Source organism: Ursus americanus, chromosome 9 (assembly GCF_024610735.1).
Source record: "Ursus americanus isolate L20-20 chromosome 9, mUrsAme1.1.p, whole genome shotgun sequence".
Lineage (NCBI taxonomy): Eukaryota > Metazoa > Chordata > Mammalia > Carnivora > Ursidae > Ursus > Ursus americanus.
Genome location: NC_142135.1, coordinates 32,322,221 through 32,349,730, shown reverse-complemented (window position 1 = coordinate 32,349,730; position 27,510 = coordinate 32,322,221). Strand labels below are relative to the sequence as shown.

Below are 27,510 nucleotides of genomic sequence, written 5' to 3'. Positions count from 1 at the left end.
ATAAATATATTATTGCCCAAATGCAGAAATCTACGTAAGTGATCACATAGACTTTAAGTTAAGAGCACAACTTAAGACCATGCAAAAGCAATTGAATTTTCATCATATTGTAAAAGAATTGTCATTCAACTAGAAACTGTACTTCTAATTTTAACTTTGATAAATGCAATAAGTAAAACATTTAATCCATTAGAAACTACTGAAACATTCAAACTTGGAGTTTTTACTTTGGTGACCTTTATAGAGAATCACTGTAGCTATTTCTCAGTTGAGTAAGGGAACAGGCGAGGCCAATGGTTTGAATATTTTAGATTGACGCTTCCTATGTCTACAGAGTTGTTCCATAGTCAATATGGCAGAGGGAGTTGATATAAAAGAACCCTCTGACTCCACTCCACCCACATGAAAATACTAGATAAAACATAGCAAAATAATTTGGGGGCATAAATTTATCCTGAGTCCATTTGGCCACTTGAATAAAATAAAACCTGCGAGCAATCATTCACAGAGTTGTATGACGGGCATTAAGGAGGCACTTGATGTAATAAGCACTGGGTGTTATATGCAACTGATGAATCTCTAAATTCGACCCCAAAGTTAATAATTCACTAGACGTTAACTAACTTGAATTTAAATAAAACCCCCAAAAAAACCCATAAATATAGCATACAGTATCCTATATTGTAAATCTGCCTGTGTATACAACATTATGGGAAAATTCTGAACTTTTGTAATACATATTATATTTTAGTACTCTTTCTAATATTCATATTGTAGTCATGAAGTAATACAACCTAGGTGATAAACTTATATCCTAAAACTGAAATTAATCACCTTGAGATGGCTGCTTTGTCCAGCTTGGTTTTACTTAATCAAGGACTTGTCTTGTTTAACATGATACTGTTATATAAGTATTACTATATCTATTATCTCTATAATGTTAATATTTGTGTATAGTGTTCTTCATCTGCATCAGAGGAGTGTTGCACAGAGGCTGTTGTTAAATTTCTCTCAGTAGCAGTAATTAAATTTTAATATATTAAAATATATGTGCAGATCGTTCTCTAACATACCGCCTGAAAAATTGTCTTTAGCCCCTCAATGTCTACTTCCAGAGCACCTAATTTGGGGGAAAACAAGAAAAAGTTACTTGGCCATTTTAACAAATCTGTGTTCAGTTTTTGAGGAAAGAGAGTAGCTGTACCAAAGCTAGAACTCAGAAGAGCTGAGCCCAGCAAAGAACCTAAGGAAAGGCATGTGTGCATGTGAGAAAATCTTCCAGTTCCAAATGATAAAGCCTCCATAAATGTATCTACACATTTTTTAAAATCACTTTTAACACGGCCTAAAATTTCACCAATTAAGTTGAGGACACTGTTTGAAAATAAAAGTATCTCGGGTGGCCTGGGTGGCTCAGTCATTAAGCACCTGCCTTTGGCTCAGGGCGTGATCCCAGAGTCCTGGGATCGAGCCCCACATCAGGCTCCTCCAATGGGAGCCTGCTTCTTCTTCTCCCACTCCCCCTCTCTGTGTTCCCTCTCTTGCTGGCTGTCTCTTTCTGTCAAATAAATAAATAAAATCTTTAAAAGAAAAGAAAAGTATCTCTGAAAGATGAATCCATTTCACCAGTTTATGTCTGTCCTAAAACCAGCCAGAGATTAGCAGTACTTGGAGACTAATATTTTAATTGGAGAAAGGAGGATAGGGAGCTGATGGTTTGGAATTTGTGAGCTATTAAAGGAGATAATTCTCACAACACCCTGTGAGGCCATTGCTGTTATTTTCTCCCATTTCCAGATGAGAAAACTGAGGCATAGAGAATTTAAGCAATTGCCCAAGGTCCTACAGCTGTGAAGTGGAAGGGCTGGGAGGCATATACTCCAGCCTCGTTCCAGAGTTCACACCATTAACCGCTGTGTCTTCGTGTCTCCTGGGTGAGGATAAGCAAACATCTGACCAGGCTGTTTGGAGGATGCCCCAAGAAGTAAGGAGGCCTAGCTTCCAGCCGTTACAGGCATTCCTGTCCCTTTCAGGGGGGGATGGAGAGTGGGAACTGTCTTAGTGCTGTTCGGAACCAAGTAGAAAGCTTAAAACTGCAGACCGTTAAAGCTGGAGGGAGCTCAGTGACGCTGTGTAGACCGTAGAGAGAAGCTATCTGGGGACAGGGAGATTAAGGGACAGAGAGATTAAGTGACTTGCCTGAAATCACACATCTGTTAAAAAGATACCTGGTGAATGACAGCCTCAGAATTAAAAACAGACTTCCTTTTGACATACAAGACTGGAAATGTCTGCCAAGGACCTAAAAGAAGAGATGGGGCTTTATGTTATGTACTCTCTCATGTCTGAAGAGAAAGAGGAGCTGAGCCTGCCTGGCCATTTCCGCGGGACCCAGCCCGTCTTTCCCTCGTGGATAACCGAGCTCTTTGTCCAGCCGCAGAGCTAGGAAGTCGGACCTGGCGGGTTTTATTGGAGGGGACAAATAAATTTTTAAATTATAGAATCCAATCTAATGTATTCTTAATGGCTATGTAGATGAAATCAAATAAGATAGTAATGTTACTAAATCGTTAAATATTAAGTAATGATAATAAATAGTGTTTGACTTCCTGTGTCACGATCCGGAAGTTCTACTTCCACCCCCACTATTTTCAGCATAGTGATATGATGCATTCTCACCAGTAATAGCAGCTCACCGCATAAATGAGTCACGGGTTCTTCAGGGAGGCAGGTGTAAGTTTTAAAGCCTTGTTGGACAAGTTAAATAATCACTGAATGATGGTACTGCCATGAAGAATTCCTGGCCACAGATCCCGTATATTTCATGAGACTTCAGAAAATACGTGTGGTGGGAATTGACTGACCTTTACATCATTCTCTTTAAGCTGAAATACGAGAAGTAAGGAGAAAAAGGTCTATTTAAAATTGAAGAATACTTTCTGTGGTGGATATCAGTATTTTGTAACAAGAAAAACCACAGGGGAAAGGCACTCAGTGATCTGTTGGAGAAAATAACAAACTGGGTACCACAGGCGGAGAAAATGTGAAATTTGAAAGTGAAGAGGTGAATATAATTCTAGAGGGAAAACTGAGACGTAGAAGGATCGGATTTGGACTGAAGTAGCAGGAAATAGTGTATCTTCCTCAATTTAAACAGGTATTATAGAAAGAAAAAATGAGGAAGAGATGCTGTCCGATTAAAAGATTTTTAAATGGACCTGAAATTCCATGAACTTGATAAGGCAAGCTAAGTACAGTACATTTAAGTGAAACTGAAAAGAAAAATAATAGTTTTCAGATTTAGTAGAGTCAAGAGGACAAGATGCTTTCTTAAAAGCAGATCATAAAACTATTACAGAAGTAAAATGGAGTAGTTAGAAAGCTTCAAATATCTGAACATTTGTAGATGTCCTTTCAAGAGAATTAGGGTAATTACCCTTCTAGATTCCACATTTGAACAACAGAGAAGAACTGATGAAGAAGAGCAAGAATTAGAAATCTTGGGAGAACGAGACTGTGTTTTCTTAGAGTTCCAAACAGCCACCTTCCGATTCTGATTTGCATCCACACCTTGATTATAACACTCAACGTGTACGGTTGCCTGTTCATGGTTCTGCTCCCACTAGACTGTGAGCTGGTCATGGAAAGAGTCTTCACCTAGACCTTAGAGTCTCCAGGACCTATTATGGCCCCTCACACATTATAGTTACTAAATATATCTGTAGGAAGAAGGTGGTAATTTAATAAAGGAAGGGAAGGCAATAGGCTCAGAGGGAGAAGGGAACTCTCTGCAAAACTTTGTTCAAATATCACCGTCTTGCTGAGGACCACCCTGACTGCGCCCTCCCACACTCTTGATTCATTTACTCCTTATTGTACTGTGCGATGTACTGTTCGTGTGTGTGTGTGTGTGTGTGTGTGTGTGTGTGTGTGTGTGATAACCAAAGTTATTTATCTCCTGATTTTCCCCATTGGTTCTATTTTCTTGTTGAATACTGTACTTTTCCAAAATTATGTGTTAGAATGTGATAGTCTTACAATTTTTAAAATTAATGTCCCGGGGTGCCTGGGTGGCGCAGTCGTTAAGCGTCTGCCTTCGGCTCAGGGTGTGATCCCAGCGTTCTGGGATCGAGCCCCACATCAGGCTCCTCCACTGGGAGCCTGCTTCTTCCTCTCCCACTCCCCTGCTGTGTTCCCTCTCTCACTGGCTGTCTCTATCAAATAAATAAATAAAATCTTTAAAAAAAAATTAATGTCCCATGATCAGAAAGTGTGACATTATCATGGTCAAAATAGGAATACTTAAGCTGTCTTTGTTTTGCTCTGGTGCTGATATCTTAAATGCTTTTGAGCTTTATACACGTGTTCTAAATACATTCTGGTCTATTATTATATTTTTATTTTTAATTACATAGCTTTACTTGATCTGTTTCCTTAGCTTTTCTACATTTATCCGTTCAAATAATAATTGAGTGGAAGTAACAGATTTAACTAATGGTCAGTTATTTAATAAATGATACTATATACTACTTTTTTCTTTCATTTTTTTTTTTAAGATTTATTTATTTATTTGAGAGAGAGTGAGAGCGCAAACAGAAGGAGCAACAGAGGAAGAGGGAGAACCAGGCTCCCAGGGAGCCCAATACAGGGCTCCATCCTAGGACCCTGGGATCATGACCTGAGCCAAAGGCAGACACCCAACCGACTGAGCCTCCCTAGTGCCCACTGTATACTACTTCTGTTTAGCACTGTACATGGACATGGTGGCATTCAATAAATATTTGCTTAAATTGTTTAATAAACAATGGTTAAATGGAATATTAGTTCTACTAAGCTAACAGTTCTCTTTGTTAAACACTTTTAATAGATTACTTTTTCACAGGTTTATATTCATTGGCCCTTCACATATATTTTTGCAAATAATTATTCAATATACAGAAATGCAAAAAGGTTTTATTTTTTTATTATTATGTTTAATTCGCCAGCATATAGTACATCATTAGTTTTTGATGCAGTGTTCAACGAGTCATTAGTTGCATATAACACCCACCAAAAGGTTTTAAACCCACAATATATCTCAGCTTCACCAAATCTTACTACTAACGGATGTGTAGCCTTTTATCTTCCTTATACTTTAGCGCATATGAAATGGGGCCTAAACTAAGACGTTTCATGTTTTAGATATGTTTTAGAGATGAACATATAGGTTTTTCAAAAATACTTGAGAGAAAGTTACTGTATTAAACACTTATTATGCATTAGATCCAATATCTAAAAACATGAGAAAAAATTTAACCATGAGAAATGCTTAGTGCAGGTGCTAGAAAAGATTTTAATCCCTATAATATGTTACACTATTGTTGACATGTTGTTAATAATTGCATCATTGGCATAAATTTTTTAAATTGGCACATACAGAGAATATTATAGAAAGCATATATAATTGGAAGAGTTCTCTTATAGTCATTGTGGTCATTATATTAAGAAATACATGTTAATAATAGATTCTCATAGGTTTATTTAGTTTGCAGTGTTTTACTATTTTTTAATGGATTCCATCATGGAAAAAAATATGATCTTTCTCTCTTACAAAAAGTTGTATTCAAAGTGATAGAATGTGGAGAGACAAGGAGAACTTCAGTTCTGGGGGCATTTCCCTCTGGTCATTCAGGTCAAAAGTTCATCCGCAAGGCAGTGAAGCAGAGGAGACTTGATGGTTTGACAAACCCCAGGTGAGCACAGGATCAGAGCAACAAAGTGAGACTGAGCATAAAGTTACGATAAAACTAAAGATGGAGGTAGGGTTCAGATCGAAGAGCAAGGAAGTGAGCCCTAGCTCTGTAAGGACTGGAGCAAACTGTGTCTTAGAAGGTTGACAGGGGGCTGTTCGTTTCATGTGATGACTATTTTATTTACTCCAGAATGGTAAGGTTCTGCCCCATGTACCTTCTAAGTGGCTATTCAGAAGGCAGAAAGTATACCCTTTGCCAGTCGATCCTGACCTGTAATCTGAAGTTGAGAATAAAAATGAATCCATTTTAAAAAATGAATTTTAAAATAGTACAAAATTTTTCACATTCTGTTTTAAAATTGCAGTTATAGGGGCACTTGGTGGCTCAGTAGGTTAAGCATCTGCCTTCAGCTCAGGTCATGATCTCAGGGTCCTGGGATCAAGTCCCTCGTCAGGCTCCCTGCTCAGCGGGGAGTCTGCTTCTCCCTCTCCCTCTGCCTCTGCCCCCAACTCATGCTTGCTCTCTCTCTCTCAAATAAATAAATAAAATCTTTAAAAATAAAAAATAAATAAAATTGAAGTTATGTTGAATTGTGATAAAATATGTAACAATTACATTTTTAAAGTCATTGTCCTTGAGAAGTATCTTTTAGTATTTATTCAGATACAATGTAAGATTTATTAAAATATAAAGTTTTTATTATTGCCTCACCCAGAGAACCTGTAAAATGTTGCCCTCATAGTGTGAAAAACAGTATTATTTGAAATGAAATTAGGAGCTTATAACAGTGAATCATGAAGCAACGACTTTTTTCTAGATGTTAGATCAATGCCAGATAATCACGCACATAAAAAATTAATGCATGACAGAAAATTAAGGAACTTAGATATTCTCTACCACAGTATTTCTATGTCCAAATGCTGATAAATAGTGGCTAGACCTTAAATATTTTTGGAAAGCCTTTTTGAATGGTGTTGCCAAATTTTAAAAATGTATGTTTGGATATTTTTTTAGACTGTAAATCATCCATCAAGATTTGTGTCTCCTCCCCAAATATCTTTTCAGAATTTGTTGTGAAGTATGGGGGAGGAAGTTGGGATTTGAAACACTGCTCTATTAAGGGTTTGAATGGCTGGAGTTGCCAAGCAGAAGGAGACAAGTTATAATGCAGTGTTCTAGAAGAATCATTATGAGATATTCCCTTAACTAGAACACATATTGATTTGCCTCTGTTTGTAACTGCTTGTATTTATTAGAGAGTTTCTGTATGACACTACAGGTTTCCCTCTTACCGAGACTGTTTTCCCTGGGGAGTAGTCCTCTGTCTTGTTAGACCTGAGTTTCTCACCTGTTGTGGGACTATACATGATGCATAGCAGGTGGAAGTAGCTTGAATTGAATTTTACGAAGGAAACATGTTTAATCTGTATTGTTATTTCCTATGATGAGGTTTCAGATCAACAAGACAGACAAAGTGTTACTTCCAGACACCTTTAACACAGAGTGCCTGAGATGGGAGTCAACTGAGGATGACTTGTCTAGTTGGGTTTCTAAGTTTCCCGCTTGGCACACAGTCTGCACTGTTTGCCGAATGTTCTGAGCTGTGCCTAGAGCTACCTTGAGGCAGCTGTTCCCTTATGCCCAATCTAGGTGATGTCTGACCTGGATTTGTACAAGATGACGGCTTTCCATAGGCTTTTCTTTCTTTTTTTTCAATATGCTGTTAAAGATCTTGCAATTTTTAGTGCTTGGACAGAATCCTCATTCTTCCCTATTGCCTTTGGTTTTTTACAAATTTAAATGATTTCATTGCAAATCTTCTGCCTTCGTATATGATGAAAAATAATTAAGGAGCCTACAGTTAATAAGTCAACTGGACAGTGAAGTCAGAATATCTGTGAAAACTGTTAAATTCTCCATTTTTATGTCAGCATGGTATCAAGCAGTACAAAAATGTATCACCACTTATATCTAACCAATATATGACGCAGTTAAACAAAATGCTAATCAGAGAAGTCTTCACTGCCACGTGTGTTGAAGGGAATACATGAAGTTTAGCCAGTAAAGAAATAGAACCAAGAGGAACAAGTAGGAACTGGAGTTACTTGTGATTAAGGAAATACCTCTATTTTCCATGCGTAGGTTATATTATTCACATCACACTGGTGTGAGTAAGGAGGAAATGAATAATGAGTAAATGAATAGTGAATAAATAAATTAATGATAAATGAATAAAGCAGCTTAAATGCATGCACTTTTAATAAATATTGCATAGTTTGGGGCATTGGTACCTGAAACTTACATGAAATTTTTAGATCTTACTGTATATTTATGCAAATGTTTATGCTCACAGAATCTTATGGTGCTTTTGATTTCATAAAGATAGGAGACGTTGTTAGGTGACGTTCCTCTGGAATTCCAAGGGAGTTACAGTAGAAGGAATACTTCTCTCTTGTCTCAGATGTTTGAAAATGTTCTTCTAACATTACTATAAAGACTTTGTATACATTTCTGCCAAAGCCAGAGCACGGGTTGGAATAGTAGAACAGAATACAGGAGCAGGGAGTTTCTCAAACTTGGAAACCATCCTTGCCACTACCACCACCCTAAAGGAAGAAAGAAAGAGGCCCTAACTCTTACCCATTTTCAAAAATCCAAAAGAGGCATAGATAGTAGTTACTATGGTCAGGGTTTCTGCCTACCAAACAGCCTGTAAAATGCAGCTCAGGTGTCTCTTCTGTGAAGGTTTCTTGGCCCATCCAAGTAGAGTTGTCCCTCCCTGTTGGATGACACCAGAGTGCCTAGAACCCGTCATAAATATACTGTGTATTCCAGTATATTGCATTTATTTGTTTTTCTTGTCTGTGTTATCCTCCCTGTCCCCTACCACCAGACTCTGAGCATCTCGAGAGGCAAACATGTTTGGTGTAATTCTTACCCAAAGATCCTAGAAAAGAGTCTTGCATATGGTGCCCAGTAAATATCAATGAATGAGGAAATGCAGGCAAGTGTGAAGGCCATCACACATTAGAAAGAAACTGTCTGAATGATTGAAACATAATGGTATTTCATGTACCTCTCTTTTCCCTGGCCCTAAACAGGTGTTGGTAATTGTAGTCTACCTATCAATCTCTAACTCTATCTAACTTATCATTGGATCATGCTTAACCAGTGAAATAAAGGGTTTCCTTTTTATATGAATATTTTAGTTTTTCTTTGAAAATGGCATTTCACGTGACTGTTTTAAAACTTATATAGATGGTCTATAGAAAGTATATAGAAGGCACAGCATTCTTTTTCTAAATTTTGGTATTATTTATCCAAAATGCTTAGCTTATGATTTTTTTTTATTATGTTATGTTAGTCACTGTAGCTTATGACTGACTCCATTTTATTTTGGGAAGTATACTTCGAGGGGTGACCAAATAACAATAATTACAAATCTCATGAAAGTATATTTCCTGTTTCCTCTGAGGCTGGAGCTGTCTGAAGTCATCCCTGTACACTGCCTCCTAAAATTGTTGAGGACATTTAGTAAGAGTTTTGGATTCCTAGTGATAACTAAATGAAGATTTACATAAATATGTCCTATAATGAGACAGAACTACTGTGCTGAAAGTTCTTCGTTATGGATGGAAAAACAGTTCTTACTGGCAGCCCCGTTGTCTAATACAGATATCAGAAGGTTCTCTTAAGCCATGTTATTTATCAGTTAATAGCATGGATTGTAGGGGCACCTGGGTGGTGCAGTGGGCTGAACATGGACTCTTGGTTTTGGCTCAGGTTGTGATCTCATGGGTGGTGAGATTGAGCCCCGTGTGACACTCCGTGCTCAGCAGGGAGTCTGCTTGAGATTCTCTCCCTCTGCCCCTCACCCCACTCTCTCTCTCTCTTTAAAATAGATATATTTTTTTTAAATAGTATGGATTATAGAGTCAGAATACCTGGAGATTCAGGGGCGCCTGGGTGGCACAGCAGTTGAGCGTCTGCCTTCGGCTCAGGGCGTGATCCCGGCATTATGGGATCGAGCCCCACATCAGGCTCCTCCGCTGTGAGCCTGCTTCTTCCTCTCCCACTCCCCCTGCTTGTGTTCCCTCTCTCGCTGGCTATCTCTATCTCTGTCGAGTGAATAAATAAAATCTTTAAAAAAAAAAAAAAAGAATACCTGGAGATTCAAATCCTGGATTTGCTACTTGTGACATTGGATAAATTATAAAGGTGTGCATCAGACTTCGTGGGCTTAAATTCTGGTTTCATTTCTTAATAACCTGTGTGACCTTGGGCAAGAGATTTACTCTCGAGTCTCTCAGTTTTTGCTTTTTTTTTCAGTTTTCTTATTTATAAAATGAAGATATTGATAATCGTATATCTCTCACAGGGTTGTGCATTTAGTAAGTGAGTTGATGTGCTGGTTATGTAATGTTGTTTAGAAAAAGGCTGCCGTATAGGAAGCGGGAGATGAGTGTTAGATTATTCCACTAGAATGCGAGGTTCATGAGGAGCTCATTGTCCATTTTTGTTCACTGCTATATCGCCAGGAACTAGAATAGTGTGTGGCATGTGGCAGGCACCTAACATATATTTATGGAATTAGTGTACACTCCCTTTCCTGTCTGTGAAATGAGAATAATGAGAGCAGCTGCCTTATAGAGTGTTTATGAGCATTAAATGACATAATGCTTATGAAGAACATAGCACCAACGCTATTATCAGCATTATTATTATACGTAAAGGGCCATAAGTAATATTAGAATCCAAATGTTTGTTCTTTCCCTATATCGTCTATTACTCTGCTCTCATGACTCATAACTTTGATCTTTAGAGTTTTTTCCCTTTGTTCCTCAGTCAACTCTTATTACTGTTTTTTAGACTCATCAAGAAATTAACTTCCATGGACATTTTCTGTCATAAGATAAAGGCAAATATTATCCTGAATCTCATTACAGGACAATGAAAATGCTGATCATTTAATGTTTCTTTTTCATCTTCTGTACTCATCCTTTGACTTCATCAACCCTTTGTGACAGTTTCAGGTTGACCAGCTGCTAAAGTGTCCCATCTGCTCTTCACTTAGTAAATGTGCTGAGTAGACACTAGAACTACGCTGGAAAACTGAAAAATCACAAAAGCCTACAATTTATTTTTACTATATTGACATGAAGCTGGAGATGGGAGAAAAGACTGTATATTTTAGATTTCATATGCAAGTCAAGGCTAATTGCCCAAGACTATTAAATACTTTTAGTAGTCTGAAGTCCGTAGAAAATGTGGACTACATGGATTTGATCTCTCATGACTTAAATGCAAAGTTATTTTGTGATGGAAAAAAAAATGTATGTATTTTAGGATTCTGAGAATTGGTTTTGAATTAAGACAACATATATCCATAAATGTTTTATTTAGCATAGAGTCATTGCTATAAGGAGGATTGGTTCATGGTGGCAAAAGTAATTGATATCAATTGTGAAGACTGAGGTAGAAACAAATCTCCATGTTATCAAAAGCAAATGTCTATCAAGAGGTCAGTTCAGTCGGCAGCCTGGCTCTAAAACCTATCTTGAGCAATTCCTGTCTCTTCTAGCACCCAGCCATTTCTGGAGTGGCTGGAAAATACTATATGGTGACAGAGTTGCCAGAGGAGTGTTTTTCTATTTCTTTTTAGCATATCTACCTCTGAACCTTGCTACTTGTTTTCTCCCCTACTTCTCTCAGAGACTTACTTCCTTTTCTTCCCTTCCCTTTATTAGATAATTTACATTCTCATCATCTTCACCTGCATCATCTCTAGCGTAGAAAAGGGCAAGGCTGCCAAAGGCACAACTGTGTGCTGATTAATCTGCAGTCTAGACACTATATAACTACTTCACGTAATAACTGTTTCATATATCCACCTAAGTGACCGAGTCTCTATTTCAGGAGTAAACTAATTTAACATCCTTTAAAATTTTGGTGATTTTTTTGAGAAACTGTTATAAAAACAGAAACATAAATGACATGTATTCTAGACCTGTTATAATTGATGACTATGATTTGATTTTAAAAAAGCAAATATAAATTTAAAATTGGTATACTGTTAAAATAAACAATATGGTTTTAAGGATGTATTTTCAAAATTTATTTTCTCTTAAATCATTTACTGGACAATTCATACTATATCTATCATCTGTTTTTGTGTAAGTACACATGGTATGAGACACCCGTGATACAGTAACAGGGCATTGAACCTGAAATCAGAGCCTCTGAATTGGAGTCTTGCTCTGCCACTTTCTAATTAAGCAAGTGATTTAATATTATTGAGTCTTTACCAGCTCATCTATAAAGAAGAACTAATGATGACGTTCTCAGGGTTGATGTAAGAATTGAGGGGCATAATGGGTGCGATATTCAACAAATAGAATGCTATAATAGTATATGCAAGCTATATTTACTTATTTTTTCTTCAAAAAGATGATTTTCATATTTAGTGGTAGAATCTATTTTCAAGGCCACATTGTGCTTTTAGAAGGTAATTTATTGTGTATATTTGTGACTCACATTTTCCTCTGATTATCTTTGGATGAATTAGAAAGTTATAAATGATTCAAATACTGGGTTATAATGATTCTGGAGTTACACTTAGTTTTATATAATGGAACTACCTGATGGCCCATCATTTAATAACTACATCCAAAGCCATTTGAATATATAGAATATGGTATGGAGGAATGACAGGTACAATCTTTTATCAGTGGCTTTTTTTATGTAAATGTTTCAATTCCTTTGAGGATAGTAGTACTTAGAATAGTATAAGAAATAATCAACTTGCTGAAAACATAAGTCAGAAATATTATTTATATAAAATTTATTATACATAGGCAAGCAGTTGAGCATAGGACAGAAAGAAGTGGAGTCAGTAATGTTCTCAATAAGTTCAGTGTATGCCACAAGCTATCATCCAAGACTAGGTCTCCAGCTATTATTGAGCTTTGTCTCTTGAATGCCCATGTGCCAACATTCTGCTTTTTCCTTAAAGCTTTCTTCCTTGAATAAGGTGATTTTCTTCTTTCTTCTTGAGTTCTCCCTACTTCTCATGCCATTCTTTTGTCACTTCTCTGTATCTCTAAGATTGTAACTATAGGGAAAAATATCAGAAATCTTACCAGGACAACCGTGTTCTAAAACTACAAGACAGAAGTGATGCTCCTATGGGCATAGATGCATCTGGACTATTCTAGACTAACTTCTTCATGGTGCAGAAAGCCAGGTCATTAACACAGAGAAGGCAGGGCCCAAGCAATTCAGGCATGACCACCGTTTCAGGTTTTCTATTCCCTGTCCCCCTGCAATCACTAGTAGGAACCCAAGGTATTCCCTTCCAAAGTGACTTTCAGCTACCATTGTGATGTCCCTGGATGCCAAAATAAAAGTTTCCACCCCTGGCCAATTTATCTTCCTAGGATTTCCCCCACTCAGTCCCTCTTCCTTGATACTTTCCTCTTGACCACAACACAATACACACATGCACACGCACACACACACGTACACTACATGAAGACGTATTCCTAAAACAGTACTGCTAATTGATGCACTAACTACGTGGGCTAGCCTCTAATATTTTAGTTCATTTTATTTTTTAGAACGCTGATCAAAACTTAATAATTGATTTTCAGGACTCACTAGAAAGTTGTGACCCACAGTTTAAAAAAAATATTAGATGACTTTCAATAGTTTTTTCAGTTTGCAAAATTCTATGATTGTCTTTATTCTTACGGTGAAATTTTCATTTACTAAAAACGTTTCTGTTCTCTGAATAAAAAGCAATATGGTATGAGAAAGTGCTCTGAGAGTTCCTGGCTGTATCAGTGTTCTATTGAAATGCTGGTATTTAACAAAAGTGAATAAAGAACAGGAAATTGAACTAAGAAGGAGTTGTAGGAATAATAATGAGAAGGACTAAAGCTTAATCAGAAAAACTGAAGCAAGAAACCTGGAAAATCCTAAATCTAAGCAACCAAAAGTTGTTACGAGACGGCCTGCTCATTTGTACTGAAAGTTTCCTAATTTTTAGAAAGATTTGAAAGGATTATTCACCCGAATGCATTTATTAATACCTTGTAAGTTGCAGTGTCCAATGGCCAGATTCATTAACATCCCTAAAAGGCCTTGGTCATCTGTTCCTTTCTCTTTCTCTTATCTCTCTGATTTCCTTTCCTTTCCTCTCACTCGCCCCACTGCGGCTGCACGGCCCCGTTTCTGCTGGTCCAGGATGCACCTCGAACCTTCTCCCTGGAGGTTCTCTTTGCCTCAAACTCGCTCTCCTCCTCCTATGCCTGAATGGTAACTTCCTCAGCCTCTTCAAACCTCTGTTGAAATGTCACCTGGTCAATGAGGCCCACTGTAACAGACCCTTTTTTAAACGGCAGCCCGTCCCATCCCTCTTAATTTTTTCCCCATTTGCATAGATCCTAACCCTTTTAACACTGCATAATTTACTGATTTATTGTGTCTGTCTCCCCCTACTAGAATGTAAGCTCCACAAGAGCAGGGATTTTTATCTGCTCTGATTATTATTGTGTCCTAAGTGTTGACAAAGCTACCTGGCATATATGAGGAGCTCAAGTAATAGTAATTGAATGAGTGTTTGAATCTCCCAGTACATCAAACAAAGAACTTGTACGTATATACTATTCAGGAAATATTTATTTTATGAAAGAATAGACCTCCCTTACATGTACTCCAGAATCGAGCAGTGACATGGTTAGGACTGGAATCATTGTACCCTACCTTCCCACCCCCCTAGATAAAGAAACTGAGAAGTTGAGTGACTCGCATAAGCCGCAAAAAGTGGGGCAGTCTTCTGACTCGTATTAAAATGGAATTACCATTGCTTCATATCCTGGGATAGGGATTTGCAGTTTCCAGAATGTGACATGCTATGTCACTTATAAACTATTTTGTTTCTAGTATGTTTGTGTTATGTCCAACTTAAGAGGATGCTGTTTTTTATTTAGGTGTTTAAAGCCTTCCAGTGTTTATTGTCATTCTTAGCAACATTAGGTAGCAGATTATTTACTCTAGAGAAAGAAAGCATTAAACATTCCTGAAATTAAAGCAAAGTTGATAAGCAAGAAAGTGCTTTCTTAGTATGGGTGCTTTTTCAGGCTCTTGGTTTCTTTTTTCCTCTATTGAATTTTTTTTTTTTTAAGACAGACGGTAAAAGAGAAAGCTTTAATTCTAGGTTTCCCAGCCTTGTGTTGGGATTTGGAGAAAATTTGAGTCTTTCCTGTCCATGCTTGAGGAGCACTGACAAATTGTTTAAGTGAAACTGAGGAAAGGGACAGTGACAACCAAAAATTTGCCGGATCTATTCGCCATCTGCGATGCCTAACGTAGTGCTTGTAACTAACACTCTCTGGCCCTAAGCACGCGGGGAAGAAGAGAAGCTAGCCGGGGCTCCTCTGGGTCGAAGTTGCCCAGGAGCCGAGGCGCGCGCTCGGAAGCCGCCAGCCCACCGCCACCGCCTCCCCCTGCGACTGCTGATTGGCGGGGACCACAGCATCAGCAGCATCTCCCGGCGAGGGGAGGGCGGCGAGACTCCGGCAGCTACTGCCTCCGGGATCCTCAGCTCCCTCCCGGCGAGACCTCGGACCTTCGCCGCCAGCAGTCGCGTCTCCGCCCGCCGCCGTCTCGATCCCCTCCTCTTAGCCCCTCCCCAACAAAGTGGAGGACCCGGCAGCCGGGACAGCCGCGTCCGGTCCGGCCTGGGTCGGCGAGGCCGGGGCCAGACTCCCCAGGGTCCCGCCGCACCGTCCCGGCCCCCGAAGCGCTGCGGTCGCCGCGCCCCCGCCGCCAAGACGCCTCGTATCTTGTACCGCGGGAAGAGTGGGTCTTCGTCCAAGATGGGCCGGCAGGGCTTGGGGGGCGCCGGCGCTGCGGGGCGCTCCATGCAGCGCTCCCAGAGCCGGAGCAGCCTCTCCGCCTCCTTCGAGGCACTGGCCGGCTACTTTCCCTGCATGAACTCCCTGGAGGAGGAAGAAGGAGGTGAGGCCGTCCGTAGTTGGCGTTCCTGTCTGTTCACCCCTCGCATCTCGGTGGGTGGAGGGTTGGCAGGGGAGGGAGCCCTGCCAGTGGCGGTGGCCCTGCCCCGCTCAGCCGTCGGGCACTGGGGCGAGAGACCCTCAGGCGCCGACCCTCAGGCGTGAGCTGCGAAGTTCCGTTTATTTGTTATTCCGAGAGCTCCACCATCGCTGACTTGGGAAACTGCTTTCCTAGTGAAGTTCATTATCAAGTGCTTGCAAGTTGAGTAAGGCTGCAGTCTAGGGGGAAGCAAGGCAGCAGCCGTCGGGGGCAACCCACTCTGTTTTTGTTTACTCCCGCAGTCTCAGTATTAACTTTTGGCCTCGAGGACCGAAGTACTCAAAAATTGAAGGGGGAGGGACCAGCGAAACTTTGAAACAGGAATCCCAATTCCCGCTTGTGTAAATTCAAGATCCAGGGAGGGGAAGGGATGATACAATGGACAGGTCAAAGGTTGACCGTCCTGAAGGCGGGTTTATACTCTGGACACTGGGGACTGTTCACAGGGCACAGTGCTGTCAACCTGACCGTTGGTTGTCTATCTCTGGTGTTAGGGGATCCCATTATAATTAAGGTGAAGAGAAAAACGGGGAAGAGAACTCATTGTTTTAAAATTCTCACCGAGTGGTTTCAAGACCTTCATAAAGTTTTGAATAATACGACAAAGGTTTTCATGAAGAATTTTTCATAAGATTTAACAACTAACACACACACAAATGTAATTTGTATATCAAAGTAAAAATTGCTAAATAATGGCATCCCAACACTTGAAATACTGTTCATTAATTTATTGATCTGCTAGTTGCAAACCGTGTTCAGCGTTCCAGAGTATATCCAGAGTAGGTTAGCTCTCATCATCATGTTAACTCTGTTATTGTATGGTAATAAAGTTTATTCTGCCTTTGTTCTGTGACAATCAATGATCGCCTAGGATGTCGGCACTGAGCCCTGATTTAGAAGAAACTACCTGCTCGGAGAGAGGGGTAGAAATAGATACTTTTCCCTCTATTTTTCCCAGGGGAGGGACAGGGAGCTGGAAGATGGGAGGATGAACAATGTCTAGAACATGGTCTTCAAAAGAATTCACTAGTTAGAGCTATCCAGGTTTCTTCTAGCTTATTGTTGCAATCTAATAGTAGGGTACTTCCCTATACAAACACAACTTTTCATTTTCATACCAATGTTTTGCTGGTTTTGTTTGTACATTTACATTTCACTTGTGTTCTATGATTAAATGTTTAAAATCTCAGGAAGTGTAAACAAGTCAAGAAATTAGCAAATTACATTGGGTAAAAGAATGATCACAATTGTAGCTAAAACTTTCAGTATTTATTATGAGCCAGGCACTGTCCAAAGAACTTAGCTGTATTTATTCTTTTAGGCCATAACGACGTTATGAGGCAGTATTTTTATTATCCCTATTTCACAAAGAGGAAACTGAGGCAGAGAGCATTTCAGAAACTTGCCCATGGTCAATGTTGCCCAGATGGTAAGCCATAGAGTTGCATATGAACCCAGACAGTCCACAGCACAACCTGTGCAGCCAGCTCTGGGCTCTCCTAGGTTATTGTTTGCATATACTTGGCCACAGTCACATACTTTGCAAGTGGTGAAGCTAGAACTCAAACCCAGCTGTGCCTGAAAATACATATTTAAATAAAACAAATTATTAGAGACTCATTTCTCAATTTTTAGTATTTATACCAGGTCTTCAGTCTTGAGTTTGCTTCAGATAAACTATCATCATTCTTCCCTAAGTTATAACCTGAATTGTTGAATTTCTAAAAAGACAGGGAAAGCTTATATAAACATGAAAAATTTCAAAATTTAAAGTACATTCATTTAACCTTGGCTTACAGAGACCTATCCCGAAGGAAAATACTATATCCACACATGGGAAGTTGGAACAGATTTCTGTCCCACAGTATGGCTTATTGAGTTGCCAAGACAAAATGTTTCATAAGGAAGCCAGTGTTTTCAAAATTAAGCACAATAGTTCTCTACAGGTAACTAGAGACGAAGCACTCCTCATGAGTGCGCGGTCTTTCTGCTGGGCCACGGTCGTTTATACAGCCAAGAGAAGAGATCCTGACTTCCTTCTTGTCTTGCAATATTCCTACCACCCTTGAAAGTCCTGAGGTGTTTTTAAGGTATTCCAACATACCCTACAGAGTTGTAAAAGTTAGAAATCACCGTCCTGGAGTAGTGCTTCCCTGCATTTTTTTTTTTCCCTCTTGAGACACCCACAAGGGACACATGAAGTTCATGCGGGTAACATACTCTTATAAGCTTATTCGGGAATATGTTTTTCTAGTCATAACTGTGAGGCCCATTCTAATGTATAAAGAAAAGTAAAGCCATCACAACAAGTCCATCACACTGGTTGAGAACAACTTGTCTAAAGAGATCAGTGGTCTACTAACCAGTGTAATTTGACTAATGAAAGTGATTTTAAATTAGCCCTGATTTTAAAGCTCGTCTTTTTTTTTTTCTTTTTGCCCTTTTCAGACTTCCTGCAATAACTAAGTCAAGTCTACTCTGCCTTCCCATATTCTCATTTCATTCTTCTACTGCACATCTGGACATTGCCATTCTACACAAGAAGTACCAAGAAGTTTATTGAGAAACCATATTCTTTTTATTTATTCATTCTTTCAAAAATATTTAGTGAGGCTATTTGAGGTGTTAGCAACGGTAGTCCTTGAAATAGTTGAATATGCTCCCTATGCTTTTAGGGCTTACAGTCTAATGGAGAGAGATATTAGTAGGAACAACTATGTAATTCTATGTAATTATAACTGACCAGTGTTAGGAAGGAGTACAGAGTGCAATAAGAATTATAAGAAAACTTATTTGAGGAGTTAGAGAAGGGAGTCCTGAGAAAGTAAAAGTGAAACATGGATTTGGGCCTCAGTGACAGCTCTCAGTCCCTCACCTGCTGGGATCAGTGCCTCCTGCACCTGTGAAAACAATGTGCTCGGAGCCCACAGCTTGGAAGTTGCCCTTGCTAGAATCTAAATCCATAATCTGGCTCTGGAGTTTGTTTCTTCATTATTTTGCTGCATTTTCTAGTAGTATGCTATGGAGTTGATGACCGGGTACAGTACATTACTAATAGTTAGCATTTCTTGAACAACAATGTGCCACCTTCCTTTGGTTTCCTAATTCTTCAAGGAAGTTATTATTTTCAACATTTTATGCATGTGAACACTGAGACTCAGAGACGTTAAACAGCGTGGCCACAGATTATAAATTTAAATGGGGCTGACTTCATGGGGGATGAAAGGGGCATTCCTATAAGCAAAATAAGTTAAGATTCTTGATTGGTCTTTGTAGCACCGTTTTTGTATGCTTGTAGTTCTTTTTTAAGTTTGCTTCCCTGTCCCTGGATATATTCCAAATAACAATTTTCCAATTCTCTGAGTAGCTTTTTTAAAAGATTTTATTTATTTATTTATTTATTTATTTATTTATTTATTTGAGAGAGAGAAAGAGAGAGCAAGTATGAGTGGGGCAGGTTGGGGGCTGAAGAAGAGGGACAAGCAAACTCTGTGCTGAGCACAGAGCCTGATGCGGGGCTCGATCCCAGGACTCTGGGATCATGACCTGAGCCAAAGTCAGACGCTTAACTAACTGAGCCATCCAAGCGCCCCAGCTTTTTTTTTTGAAGTGAAAGTAATAATAATAGTCCCTTACATGTTACTTAACAGTTTATGAATTACGTTTACTTATTTTATCATTGAATCCTGTAAGTACTAACTTCACTATGTAAACTACTTGGCCCCAACATTGAGTCTATGAGTCTACCTCCCTAATGTAGAATATTATTGTGTGTAGAATTTTTAAACATTACAGGTAATTCTAAGAAAGAAGAAATCAGGGGCGCCTGGGTGGCTCAGTCGTTAAGCGTCTGCCTTTGGCCCAGGGCGTGATCCTGGGGTCCTGGAATTGAGTCCTGCATCCGGCTCGAGCCTGCTTCTTCCTCTCCCACTCCCCCTGCTTGTGTTCCCTCTCTTGATGGCTATGTCTCTCTCTGTCAAATAAATAAATAAAATCTTTAAAAAAGAAAGAAAGAGAAAGAAAGAAAGAAAGAAAGAAAGAAAGAAAGAAAGAAAGAAAGAAAGAAAGAAAGAAAGAAGAAAGAAGAAAGAAAGAAAGAAAGAAAGAAAGAAAGAAAGAAAGAAAGAAAGAAAGAAAGAAAGAAAGAAAGAAAGAAAGAAAGAAAGAAAGAAAGAAAGAAAGAAAGAAAGAATCATTTCAAGGAAAAGTTACCATTCTTAATAGGAGAAGCAGCCCCACAACTTCCCACCCGTAGATTCAATAGCAAATGGTTATAGTCTTATAATGTAAGAATATAGCACATTTTCTAACACTTGGTGGATCTGGTTTCTCAGAGGCTATTTTAATGTTGTTACCTGTGGTTCTGGGCTAGTGATTCTTGTTCAGTTAGGTACATATCATATGTGATGAATTTGATTTGCTTGATTTTTATGGCCTGCCTTCTTTGGTTAAAATATGGCTTGGCAATCATACAGAAGAGATCTTATCGACTTAATGTTATTTAACTAAATTAATTCATTTAATTTCTTTTACATGCCACTAGCTTGAAAATTAAATTACAGGAACACCATCCAAGAAACAGGAATAGTTTTCAATCACCAGAAAAATTGAGAAAGGTTTTTTGCATATGATAGTTAAGCTACGCGGAATTAATATAAAAGGAACTAAAGAGACTAATAGAAAAGACCTATTTAATTCACCCCCACTCTTTAAGAGGTCATGCAACCAATAAGGAGAATATAAGAAATACTATCTTAGTCTAAGCTTTGTATATGGTAAATGATACACTTAATTCTTAATAAGCAATCCCATTTGATTAAAATGGTACATAGCACTTTGCCCATGCTCCATTGGAATAAAAAATTCTCCATACACTTAAATGTAATCCTCTCAAGTACAGACATTGTGCCTAGCAAAGTATCCACTAAATGTCTATTAATAATAGTATATAGTTCTACCATTCTTTTCAAAGTGAATATCATTATAACTGACTGCTATCCATTTTATTTATGTTGTTTTAAAATTTAATATGTGATCTAGACTTTTTAAAATTCAGTGGTCATAGTTTTTGCACATCTTCACAATGTCAATATTGGGGGCAGTACATGAAGAGACAGTTTGAGTCTGAATTTGTATGTTTTCTTAGGAGATATTATCTTTCCTAGAGTATGATTGATTATATATAATAATAAATCATTTCATAAATGAGTCTATACCATATTCAAAAATTGCACAGTATTTTTATATTAGGCTTATATTCCAGACAGATAAGGTGAAGCAAAAAATCTTGGAATTAAAAAAAATAAATGAAAAAGAGTTCCATTCAGAGTGCTTATTAAATTTACTTTTTTACCTGAGATTCAGAATTTTTTACTGGTAAGTGTCCAAACAGTATCATTAAAGTAGTTTAAAACTTTAATACAAAAGTCAAGTTTAACCCCCATTTGCTTTCATCCTTCATAAGTTCACTAAGTTCAGAGCTAGCAATGGGGATGTGTTTCCCTATGGAGACTTCCTGGCGCATAAGGACTTACAAAAGAAACCCACTAGAAGGTGGTAATGGCAGCATCCCATTGCTGCCAAGGACTATGGTTTAATGTAAATACTCTCCATTGTTCTTAAGTAGCTCTTATTGATCAGATAAGATCATTCTGTACATTTGCTCTACCTCCTAATGTAACAGTGTTTGATGGAGAAGAGGGGTAATTACCTAATGCTATGTATATATAATAGTATTTGAACAATTGAAGAAAAAAGCTATCATAAAAATGATAATATCAATGTAAGTTTTGAAGTACCATTTCTTAAGATTTAGATTTTGCCTAATGAGACTACAATGAAAGGACTGTTTGTTTTAGCTATTTCTAACAGTTGTTCCATTACTATCCTATGAATCAGGGCCAGGCAGGTAACATACATCAGGGAGGTAGACCAGATGTAATACAAATGGGAAAAGCAAGGACTCTGAAAAGCTGGAGAAAGCGTACCCATCCAAAAAGGAATGGTGAACACTCTGTTCTAGTTAATTGATGCCAAATTGAATATCAGCCCAGGGTTGGCAAACTTACTCTTCTTTTTTCCCTAAGAGAAAAGCTATAAATCTGGATGTTTACTTAAAATCTTTTACAGTGTTGGCAGCTAAATGAAAAAATATAAACATTCGTTGGGCCAAACAAAACATAACCTGTTGACCAAATGTGTGCCACCAGTTGGCAGCTTCTGCCAAGGAGCTGCTTTCTTCCTTTCCATTCTTATTGTCACCTGGATAGCTTAGGATCATGTTTGCTCCCCTTTGAAATCTTTTGAGAGTCTCCCAACCTGCTCTCTACCTTCTGGGTCTCCCCTCCAATCTGACTTCGTTGCCTCTGTGTCAGTGCTCTTAAATATCCTCTTGATCTTGACACTGCTTTTCCTCCAAAATGTCAATAGATTCCCATCCCCTACTAGATAGTTCCTTTAGCCTGACATTCAAAGTCTTTAACAATCAGGTACTTATATACAGCATATCTTCCCTGCCTTCTAAGGCCCTTTAGTAATCTAGCAATTCAATAAAACTAAGCCTTCTTGCTCTTTGCCTCCGAATATTTGTTCATGCTTTTCTTTCTATTCTTCTACTACTGTATATGCATCATATCTAATTACCCTTCAAAGCTCAGCTCATAGGGGCACCTGGGTGGTGCAGTCGTTAAGCGTCTGCCTTCGGCTCAGGGCATGATCCCAGCGTTCTGGGATCGAGCCCCACATCAGGCTCCTCCGCTAGGAGACTGCTTCTTCCTCTCCCACTCCCCCTGCCTGTGTTCCCTCTCTCGCTGGCTGTCTCTGTCAAATAAATAAATAAAATCTTAAAAAAAAAAAGCTCAGCTCATAGATCTTGTCCATGAAGTTTTCAGAAGCTATATAAGCTTCTGTAGGCAGAGGAAAAGCTGAATGGGCGTATACCTGGGTTTGAGATATTAGCTCCACCTTTTCCTCCTTGTGTGAACTAAGTAAGATACTTAATTTCCTTGACCGTTAGTGTCCTCCTTTCATGTGAAATGTGCGTAATAATACTTACCTTGGAGAGAGTTGTGAATTGCATTGTCCTGGCTATTATTCCCTTATGATCCCATATCAAAGTATGTTTACCTTTTTCTTTTTTTTTTTTTTTTTTAAGATTTTATTTATTTATTTGACAGAGAGAGAGACAGCCAGCAAGAGAGGGAACACAAGCAGGGGGAGTGGGAGAGGAAGAAGCAGGCTCATAGTGAAGGAGCCTGATGTGGGGCTCCATTCCACAACGCCAGGATCACGCCCTGAGCCGAAGGCAGACGCTTAACCGCTGTGCCACCCAGGTGCCCCTGTTTACCTTTTTTTGAACCCAATTTGTGCTATCCAGTACAGGAAGCACTAGGCACTTGGCTATTTAAATTTAAATAGATTGAAACCAAATTAAATAAAGAATTATTTCCAGAGTCACGTTAGCCACACTTTGAGTGCTCAGTAGCTACATGTGACTGGTGACTACCTTATTGGACAGTGCAGAATTACTGAACATTTCCATCAGTCACACAAAGTCATTGGACAGTACAGCTTCAGATTCTTAAGAGCACTCACATAGCACTTAGAATATATTGCCTGGGATTGTCATTATTTATTTACTATCTTGCCTAATAAATTGTAAAATTATAAGGAATTATGTGATCAAAGGTTACATATATTTATCTCCCACAGTGCCTTGCACCAAGTAAGTACTTAGCAAATATGTAGTGAGTGAATAAATGAAGAAATATCTGGTTAGTTTCTGTGTTCATATCATGGAATAGAAAGAAACTATTAGAGCTAGAAGGGACCAAATTGTTTTAATAACTGTATCCAACCTTGCAGGTGCAAGAGTGCTCAAAAGTCATGCATTCTTTGTGCTTTACCTAGAAGTTGGGTATACTTAGCTCCATATAAACTAGGAACATATTTTTCTGCTATAAATTATAAACAAAATATGTGTATGCAGTGTGTTTCATTTAGGGTGCCTCGTAATCAACAGAAACCAAGTCTAGCAATTTAAGTGGAGAAGGTATTTGCTAAGGGATATTGGACAGGTCACAGAATTTTTAGGAAGACTGGAGATCCCGTACTAGAGGTTAGGAATGTTGTCCCAAACCATCCTGCAGAACTAATCCTACTGAACTACCACTGTTGCTTGGCACAGAAAACACAGTTTGCAGTCTTGTCAACCTTTGATGTTGAATCATTACCTACTGCTACAGGGCCATTCTTGGAAATTACACATGGTGGCTACCACCCTCATTAGAATGGGAGCCTGCGGTGTCCCACCTTCTTTGCTTCATTAGCTTCAGATCAAAGTTGGGGGCAGTAGTGTGTGATCAGCAGAACCTCAGCCATTTGTTCCTGCCCTATTTGCCAGACAGGCTGGTAATACCCAACAATTTTGGTGTCTACAGTTGAAGGATAGATTACTTCTCATACATAAGAAAAAGGTTCAAATACTAGTGAGCCAAAAACATTAACAAATATCCATTTAATAATATAATTACTGGTGGAAAAAGCCCATTAAACTCAGCCCAATTACCTATTTGTAATATTTTTAAATACTAGTTTGCTATTGGGTTATTTTCCTCTTTGCTTGATAAGTATAAGCAAATAGGAAAGGGGGGAATCTATGGAAGAAGGCTAGGATAAAGACTATAGCTCTCTTAATTTTAACTTCTTCTGCAGATTTGGCTACCCGAATATCCATGCACACTCTTATTTTGCATATAGAACATACTCAATCCTTCCCTAGAAAGACAACTTTAAAATGTCATTCATTTACTGCATGCAAATTGAAATCTAGGATGTTTGAGTAATGTGTAGTTCTCTTCCTCATAGCCAGATGGGGATTTTCATGTCATATATATACATATAGATACACCGGCAAACCTACAGGTAAGTTATCTGCTTACAATACATTCAATTTAAATGGTGGAGTAGCAACAGGATAATGAAAATTAAAATTCTCATTTAGAAATGAGAAAATAGGGGGATACCTGGGTGGCTCAGTCAGTTAAGCGTCTGCCTTTGGCTCAGGTCATGATCTCAGGGTCCTGGGATCTCAGCTCAGCGGGAATTCTGCTTTCCCCTCTCCCTCTGCCCCTCCCCCCGGCTCACGCGCGCTCTTTCTCACACGCTCTCTGTCTCTCTCTCAAATAAAGTCTTTAAAAAAAAAAAAAAAGAATTGTATTTAAAAAAAAGAAGAAAGGAGAATAGGAATTGATAAACAATAAATTATCCACAAGAATTATCAAATCCCACCTGGAAGGAATTGCAAAGATTGACAGAATACATTCCTTGGTTGCTCACCTGGCAACCTCCGTTCTGTTTTTTTTTTTTTTTTTGGAAAGTATGTCTTTGCCTTTATTCTTCATTGGCCATGAAGACTGGTTTTGGAGAGGAGGCTATATAGTATTAATAGCCTGTTTCTGCTAGTGCATATTAGGCAACTCCGTAGTTACCTTAATAGTTGAACAGACTTTTCTAAGTGGGCTTAGTCCTTCAAAAAGTCAATAGTCATACAGTCTATTCAATTCCAGTTAGTTTCAAGTATGACTAACTCCAACCAAACACCTCATTTGACAAAGACTTTAAGCCTCAAGATTCTGTTCTTTTAGTTTGTAACTTCTATGCCCTGCCCCCTTCTTTTGCTCTCAACTTACTGGCATCCACTTTGATATCATCTGAAAACAACGGGTTTGTGTGGGAAGGAAACCCCTTAATCCGTTTTGGTCAGCAGTCTCCTTTCTCCTCTTTTGAATGTCAAGGCCCCACTTATTTATTCCTGGAAGTTTCTTCGTTCAAGTTTAGGATAATTGCACATTATTGCAGTCATTTTTCAAACAAGGATTTATATGGCATTTTACAGTTTTCAAAACTGTTTCACATAGATTATAGTGACAGATCTTTATTCATTATTACTTTGGCCTATTTCTGGACTCTGTTCTGTTCTGTTCATCTTTTTATCTATTCTTTAACCAATACAATATTGTCTTAATTACTGTAGCTTAAAGTAAGTCTTGTAACTCGATAGTGTCAGCCATTCAACTTCATTCTTTGCCTTCAATGTTGTGTTGACTATTCTGGATCTTTTGCCTCTCCATAATAAATTTTAGAATCAGTTTGTCAATATCTACGACATAATTGCTGGGATTTTGATTGGGATTGCGCTGAACCCATAGATCAAGTTGAGAAGCGCTAACATCTCAACAGTATTAAGTTCTCATATTCATGAACATGCAGTATCTCTCCTTTTAATTCTTTGATTTCATTCATCAGAGTTTTGTAGTTTTCCTCATAGCAAAAATTATTTCAATTTTTGTGTTCTAATATAAATGATATTGTTGTGGGTTTTTTTAAATTTCAAATTCCATTTGTTCATTGCTGGGATATAGAAAAGAAATTGATTTTTGTGTATTAACCTTGTATCCTACAACCTTGCTATAATCATTTATTATTTCCAGGAGTTTTTATATCTATTTTTTTTTATTTTTCCACATAAACAGTCATACCATCTGTGAGCAAAAAAAGTTTTATTTCTTCCTTCTCAATCTGTATAATTTTTATTTCCTTTTTTTGTCTTAGTGCATAGCCAGAATTTCCAGTAAGCTGTTGAAAGAAGTTACGAGAAGGAACATACTTGCTTTGTATTGGATCTTGGTAGGAAAGCTCTGAGTTTTTCACTATTAAATTTAATGTTGGCTTTAAGTTTTTTATAGATCTTTTTTATCAAGTTGGGAAAGCTCTTCTCTATTCCTAGTTTACTGAGTTTTTATCATGAATAGGTGTTGGGTTTTGTCAAATGCTTTTTCTGGATCTATCGATATGATCATGTGATTTTTCTTTTCTAACTTGTTGATGTGATGTATCACATTAATTAATTTGTGAATATTGAAACAGCATTGCATAACTGGGATAAAGCCCACTTCATTGTGGTGTATAATTCTTTCTATACATTGTTGGATTTGAATTGCTAATATTTTGTTGAGGATTTTGCATCTGTTTTCATGGGAGATACTGGTCTGTAATTTTCTGTTCTTGTAATAGTCCCTTTGTTTTACAGATGAGGATCAAGATACAAAACAGTCAAGGTCTTTTTCAACCTCGCATGCTGACAAATCCATAATTTTTGACTATGTATTTAATACTGTTTGATACCATGGCATCATTTGATGGAATCTCTACTTTTTGGTATGGATAAATCCAAAGTAACATTCTGAGAGATAGAAATGGATATATATATATATATATATATATATATATATATATATATATATATATATATAAAATAAGGAATAGCTATTTCTGGCGCATTTGTTTGAATTTTATCATAAATATATTTTTTCATCTTTATGGTTATTTCTTGAAGTTTTAAATTTTAATTCCAGTATAGTTAGCATACAGTGTTATATTCATTTCAAGTGTACAATACAGTGATTCAGCAGTTCTGTACATTACTCAGTGCGCATCCTAAGTGTACTCTTTAATCCCCATCACCTGTTTCACCATCCCCTACCCACCTCCCCTCTGGTAGCCACCAGTTTGTTCTCCATAGTTAAGAGGCTGTTGCTTTTTTGCCATCACATTCTTGAAGTAAGAATTTAGTAATAAAATTAACATTTTTCCATTCATGATA

The 27,510-nt window shown here is 38.1% G+C and overlaps 1 protein-coding gene across 2 annotated transcripts in view; it reads left to right on the top strand.

The window, feature by feature from the left end:
- RIMS2 (regulating synaptic membrane exocytosis 2) overlaps window positions 1-27,510 on the top strand; it is a 364,820-nt gene that overhangs the window by 320,262 nt on the left and 17,048 nt on the right. The window contains exon 1 of one of the 2 annotated variants that reach the window (XM_087864679.1): window positions 15,536-15,752. The exons of the other annotated variant lie outside the window; for it this stretch is intronic. Within the exon in view, the coding sequence (XP_087720805.1) occupies window positions 15,611-15,752 (142 nt within the window). The 5' untranslated portion in view covers window positions 15,536-15,610. Of the gene's footprint in view, window positions 1-15,535; window positions 15,753-27,510 lie in introns of those variants that run through there. 2 annotated transcript variants of the gene reach the window in all.